The sequence below is a fragment of the Arachis hypogaea genome, chromosome 10, assembly GCF_003086295.3.
Source record: "Arachis hypogaea cultivar Tifrunner chromosome 10, arahy.Tifrunner.gnm2.J5K5, whole genome shotgun sequence".
NCBI classification, from domain to species: domain Eukaryota; kingdom Viridiplantae; phylum Streptophyta; class Magnoliopsida; order Fabales; family Fabaceae; genus Arachis; species Arachis hypogaea.
The window spans coordinates 116,515,614-116,522,371 of NC_092045.1; the positions used below are offsets into that span (position 1 = coordinate 116,515,614).

The window sequence follows — 6,758 nt, forward strand, 5'->3', positions numbered from 1 at the left end:
GGAATTTTGACCATAAATTTGTACAGAGCAAAAACTAAAAAGAACAAGTAGTTCCTTCATGCTAAGTCCATGCACATGCAGGCGCATAGGCATAGCTCATAACAAATTATGGGATTACCACTTGATATCATAAATGCTGATGGCAATAAGCATTTCAGAATGAGTCTGCAAGGTGCATGGTAACTATTTTGGGTTTAGAACATTCAGCTAATAATAGCCTAATACTAATGCAAGTACGTAACATATGTGAATCAGCCACACCATATTACTTTGTTAAAGACATGAAATTCAATTGGCTAAAGATTTACCTCCACTTTTATCATGCAACCTATTAATGATCGCTTATCATTATTAATGGTTACTAACATATTGAATTGGTTAAGGCAATATATATTGAAGGGTGAACTGAGAAAAAAGTAAAAAAACAGAGACAGCCTCTTGTACCCTTTTAAAATCACAAGCATGCACAGTAGACTAAATTCACTTGCTATACTACAAATAACCTTATTTACTCGGAAACTAATTTTTCTTTAACTAATAATCAGCTCACAAAAGTCATTGAATATTACATATATTATGAATAATGTTATACATTCAAAGTCTGTAATAAGACTTAAAATAATACTAACCATAACTAATTTTTGTTATATTAAACCAACTTGATTAACAAAAACACTTGAATGTGTAACATTATTTTATCTAATAATTGTGATTATTTAAGACGACTTATTTATCAAAGAGGATTTATCATTATATAGAAGAGAGAAACTACTGTTAAGAAAGAAAAAGGAATAACAGTGAATATAAAAAGCACAATCATAATAATTTATTACCATATCCATATTGGTCACAGCAACAAAGCAATAAGCAATATAAATCACATCACCCGCAAATAAACAAATCTCGGTCTAAAGAAAATAATCAAAACTAACCGGAGTTAAAAAAAAAATGTAAGCGCACGAAAGAATTGCTCCTATACGTATGTATGTAAAGTGTAAATGTAATAAATATAAGGGTAACATCCCCGGCAAACACCTAGTAGTCTAGTAATGCTTAGTTTAAAAAAATAAAGTAAAATAAAAAGTAGATTATACTTTGTATCATACTCAATAAGCAGAACCTTGGAGCCAAGATCTCAAAGAGCTGTTATTCCCCAAGAAAAACAAGGCAACAACAGCCAGAACAGCGATCACAGCCCACATCCATGGCTGAATTCGCCTCTTTCCCCTGTTGCGAAGAGGGAGCGGCATAGATTTTGCCTTGCTCTGCCTTGTATATTGTGATCTTCTTGTTACCTCAACCGGTTTTTCACTCTGAACACATTCTTCCGTACTCCTTGTTACAGTCTCAGAGATAGGAGCAGGTTCTTGTTCTGTGTTTTCTGCTGTTTCAGTGGCAGCAGCCTTTCTTCTTTCCTTCTTCCTTAATCTCTTCTCCCTTTCCTGCATCAGAAAGAATGCACAGTTATACAACAACCGATATATGCTTTTTATAGAGTTGAAATAATGTTAATGCTATTTACCTTTTCTTTCTGTTCGGCTTCTTTTTGTGCCTTTAAGGCAGCCCTTTGTTGGGCTTTCTCAGCATTACGCTGTTTCCGAAGCATTGCCTCCTTAGCTTTCTCAATTTCCTCTAGCCTTCGCTTTTCCTTCAACTTTGCTGCTTCCTCTTCCTTTCTTGCAATTTCGGCCTTTAAGATCTGCTCCTCTTCCTCCTTTGTTCGCACTGATTCTTCAGGTATATCTTCAGGCTCATCTGCCCATCGAGGAATTGCAGCCACTGACTTCTCCAAAGGAGTGGCTTTTGCAGCCTTTTTAGGTTTGGTTGTCTGACTATTTTCAGTTTTTTGTTCTACTGCCTTTGGAGCTGATTCAGCCTTTTTATTAACAGATTCTGCTGGTGTTGGTTTCTTTTCTTGATCGAGAGTTGATTGCGAGACTGAAGAATTATCTTTGGATACTCTTTCGGGTAAGAAACTCGGAATTACTGGTGGCTCTTCATCAGGACCCAGTGATCGGCCATCCAGGGTTTGCAATCTCCTTAGTGTACTCCTGGTGTTGCACCGTACATAGTCCCTTCTGAACTCATCATTTTTGTTCCACAGCTCCATCATTCGCTCAACCTAAATTGTTTATTGGTAAGTGCTCAAGTCACATTTACTGGCTAATAGTAATAGATTGCAAGAAAGAACAGATAATCTGTCTGGATGAAAAGATTACCTGATCCATACAGAAGCATTGCAGTTCCTCTTTCTTCCCTTCTGCGGCTAGGTCCTGCCCTTTCTTCGAAGCATTTTTGTATTCCCAAAAGTATTTGCTCTGCAGTACAGATGAAAAGCATTACACTCAACTGACGGGCACAAGAAAAAATGAAAAAAATTATATCCTGTACAGCAATTATACTAGTACTATTTTAGAGAGGCTTTAAAATAAAAAAGAGAATAAAAAGTTTATCTGATATACACAAATCTGCAAATGTTCCTCTCCAGACACCATACTAACTGAAGTGGATTCCCATGGATGATATATTAATATTGAAAACAAAAAGGTGTGTGCAATTTGATGAACAAATCGAATGGCGAGCAACTAAGGATGATATCAGTTGTGTACTAGAATAGCAAACCACACAGTAGTAGAGTGAAGTCCAGTGAATGTATTTTTATTGTTTCAACTGTTATGAGTAATAGAAGCCATTTAGTGTATTTTTAGTGCTCAGTTCAAACTCATACAAAACTACTTAAAGCAGGTCCCAAGTTTAAATAATTAAAACAGAACTATCCAAGAATCAACTTTCTCTAGTCTTACCAACACATACCTTTTATATAATTGCTATCTAAAAGAAAACGATAAGAAAAGGTGCACGTACCTTCAAATGGAATTGTTTCTTCAAAGTCTGTAATTTTGCATATGCTTCTTGGCGAACGTCATCAGCAAACTTAAACCGAGCTGATATCTCATTCAATATGTTGCATTCATCTTCGTATTTCTTCTTTGCAGCTTTGGTTGCTGCCTCTGCCTTCTGAACATTACTTCTAAGCAATTCTATTTCCTTCTTCAAAAGCTGTAATTTCTGTAAACATCAAAATAATGATATCATTTCATTTTCATAGACTAAAGAATAAGGTAGTCAATTCATGAAAACGTAATAGCAGTCCGAATGTATTATTACCTTTGAGCTCTCTTCAATGTTGTCCTTGTCGTCTAGAGATTTCTGTGATTGATCCTGCTTTGCCATACTAGAAGACAGCTCCTCCCGATTCTGCTTCAATTGTTTGATCTGACGTATCAATTGCTTTTCCTCTTTTAGAGGGAGTGTTTCATGCTCAATCATGTGTTCCATGTTTCTTATCTGCCAACAAGTTTAAATATCAGAAAATTAAACAAACATAAGACTGCCAAAAGACTCAAGTTCTTATAAATATCTCCAGAAGAAAATTGGTAGCATACCTTGCCATCTATATCCCCAACAGAAATTGCATTGTTTAATCTGTTCATTGTGGCTTGGACCAAATCCATTTCTTGGCGTTTGGATTTGAGTGTGTCCCGAGCAGCCCTCTCTGCTGTTATTGCAGCTCTAAATTCTTGATTGTACTCCTTACATGTGGCCTGATCACATCGTCATGCAAAAGTTGTAAAACATCAAACATTGGCCTCAAATAATTGAAAAGGTTTTCTTTGTTCTTATTATTATTATTATTATCAAATAACATAAATTTACTGCCCTTGTGACTGACCTTTTTATTCTGGCTTTCGGATCGAATTTCATCCCGAATCCTAGTCTTCTCTTCTACTTGTTGGATAGCAATCTTTATCTGTTCTTTTATATTTTCATCATCATCGTATCTTGGTATCCTGATCAAATAGTAAAATGGCCTTTTCACTACCTCTGATCCCATATTTTGTACATCCACAGCATCAGTATTAGATCGTTCTTCAGTTAGTTTTGTCTCTTCATCTCCAACATTGCCAGCTTCGCGTTCGACACAAAGTACACCTTCAGCTGAAGGTTCAGCTTCACTCTCCACGGCAATCTTTGAAGGCTCAGCTTCACTCCCAATTGCAACATCTGAAGGCTCAGCTTTACTCTCAACTGTGAAGTTTGAAGGCTCAGCTTCACTCTCAACTGCAATCTTTGTAGAGTCAGCTTCACTCTCAGTGGCAAACATTGGAGGCTCGGCTTCACTCTCAGTGGCAATCTCAGTAGGCTCAGCTTCACTCTCAGCGGCAACCTTCGTAGGCTCAGCTTCACTCTCTGCGGCAACCTTCATAGGCTCAGCTTCACTCTCAGCAGCAACCTTCGTAGGCTCAGCTTCATTCTCCACCAGAGTGTTTGAAGGCTCACTTTCATGCTCGACCAAAGTGGTCGATGGCTCAGGTTCACTCTGCAGTGGAACGTTTGAAGGTTCAGCATCACTCTCAACTGCAATGATTGAAGGCTCAGGTTCACTCTCAACTGCAGCATTTGAAGGTTCGGCTTCTCTCTCAACAACAAGATTTGAAGGCTCAGGATCACTCTCCATTGCAATCTTTGAAGGCTCAGGATCAACTGCAATGATTGAAGGCTCAGGTTCACTCTCAACTGCAGCACTTGAAGGTTCGGCTTCTCTCTCAACAACAAGATTTGAAGGCTCAGGATCACTCTCCATTGCAATCTTTGAAGGCTCAGGATCAACTGCAATGATTGAAGGCAAAGGTTCACTCTCAACTGCAGCATTTGAAGGTTCGGCTTCTCTCTCAACAACAAGATTTGAAGGCTCAGGATCACTCTCCATTGCAATCTTTGAAGGTTCAGCTTCACTTTCCATCACATTGGCATTCGCCTCAGGCACAATAATACCATGTCCAGATATATTTGAATTGTTCAAGGCCGATGAGTCTTCTATTTTGTCAACCAGTTCTTCTCCTGATTCCTCCTCAGGCTTCTCAAATTTGCAGCCAGACTCACCTTCAACATGAACCCCATTGCTCAATTCCTGCTCAGCTGAACCGTTTTGAACATCACCTCCAGCAACACTCTTATTCACATTATTTGAATCAGTTACGGTTTCAGCCTCAGACTTCTCCACATCCGAACCGATGTGAGCATCTTCACCAGCGCATTCCTTCACATCTACAGAAACAGGCACTCCATCAATGCCAATAGGAATCTCATCCTTCTCAGTTTCTGCAGAACCATTTTGATAATCTCCGTTAACCACATTCGTGGATTCACGATCTGTTACTTCCTGTGCAACAGCCTTCTCATCTGAAACAGCATCAGAGGTAGATTCAATTGTTCCTTCCAACACACTCCCTCCACCTTCCTCAATTCCACCACCTGAATCAACAGCCTCCAGCTGCGCCTTCTCTGCTGATTTGCTTTCACCATCTTTATCAGCAAACTCATTCACATCCATAGTAACTGAAACTTCCTTATTCACCACACAGTTTTCAACAGCCACACTTTCCAATTCGCTGTCACTACCATTGTTCCCATCAGTACGATCTACTTCTACAACGGTCACAGATTCCTTTTTCTCGTCGCCGTGAATCTCACCGTTTTGATGAATTCCATTCACATCAGCACCGTTGACTTCATCAATGCCATCGCGAATCTCGCTCTTCGCACCGTTTGGAACACCCAATTCATGATCGCAAGTTATTGTCTCGTTAACCTCCTTCGCATTGTCTTCCAAAACGACAGCAGATCCCTCGTCATTTTGACCGCCCCAACCGACAGGGATTGTTCCATTACTAATTTCCGTTTTCTCTTCCAAATCATTCTCCTCCTTCTTATTAACCGCTTCTTCGCACTCGCATTCAGCTACAGCAGAAGCCTCAGAAACCGCCACATCAGACTCACAAAGAGCCTTTCCTTCCACCTTGTCGTCTACCACGACGGTGAGATCCGAGGCACCGGAATCACCGCCGCCATTCCCGGAGACGACGGCCCCGTCGCCGGCGATCGCGTCGCCAGCGACACTACCGTTCTCGTGAGCAGCACCGCCATTGCAGTACTTAACCTTGATATTGTGCCGATCGCCGTCGCTGGAATCGGAGATTTCGCCGCCGCGCACGTTCACCACCTCCTCCTCCGTCATGTTGTTGCTGCACAAGAAAATAAAAATAGATTTCGAAACAATGACATCAAAATTGAAACATTGTAGGATCCAAATTACGGAAAATAGCGTCACGGTGACGGATCAATAGAAACGTAATCGAGATCAAACGGAATATAGGGAGGTGAGATTCACTTACGGAATTCAGAGGAATGCGGATCAGGCGTCGGTGCGAAACGAACAGATCGAGAGTCAGATCAGTGATGTGTGTGTGTGTGTGAGAGAGAGAGAGAGATAGAGAGAGAGAGAGAGAGAGAAATGCGTGGGATTTCGTTGGAAGGAGAGAGATGCAGATGCAGATGCAGATGCAGGGTGCAGGGGTGGAATTTAATAGCCGACAGAAAAGTGTTAAGCGAAGAAGGAGATTATGGGTGGGGGTATTTTTAATTTTGTTTTTACGTGAATTTAATCATATATCTTATATCATTTAGCTCAAACTTTTAGATAAGATCGGAAATTATTTTAAATTATTGAATTTTCCTTTCAGAATTCAAAAAACGCTGAAAGAGATAAACTAATGCATTTAAATTTTAAAAAATATTAAATCGAATTTCTTTTTTAACCGAATTTCTAAATTTCTTTAGTTTAAAATTTAAATGGTATTGTTGTTATTGTTAGAGATTCCTTTCTATTTAACGATGATCATGAGCCAGATTATCTA

The 6,758-nt window shown here is 39.5% G+C and overlaps 1 protein-coding gene across 1 annotated transcript; it reads right to left on the reverse strand.

The window, feature by feature from the left end:
• Window positions 1–804: 804 nt before the first annotated feature.
• LOC112717106 (uncharacterized) lies at window positions 805–6,508 on the reverse strand. Its single transcript, XM_025769207.3, has 8 exons — window positions 6,237–6,508; window positions 3,734–6,086; window positions 3,447–3,605; window positions 3,169–3,348; window positions 2,866–3,069; window positions 2,220–2,318; window positions 1,523–2,122; window positions 805–1,442 (listed from the first exon to the last, which is right to left on the reverse strand). The coding sequence occupies exons 2-8, from the start codon at window positions 6,077–6,079 to the stop codon at window positions 1,107–1,109; spliced, it is 3,924 nt and encodes a 1,307-aa protein (XP_025624992.1). The 5' UTR covers window positions 6,080–6,086; window positions 6,237–6,508; the 3' UTR covers window positions 805–1,106.
• Window positions 6,509–6,758: the final 250 nt, after the last annotated feature.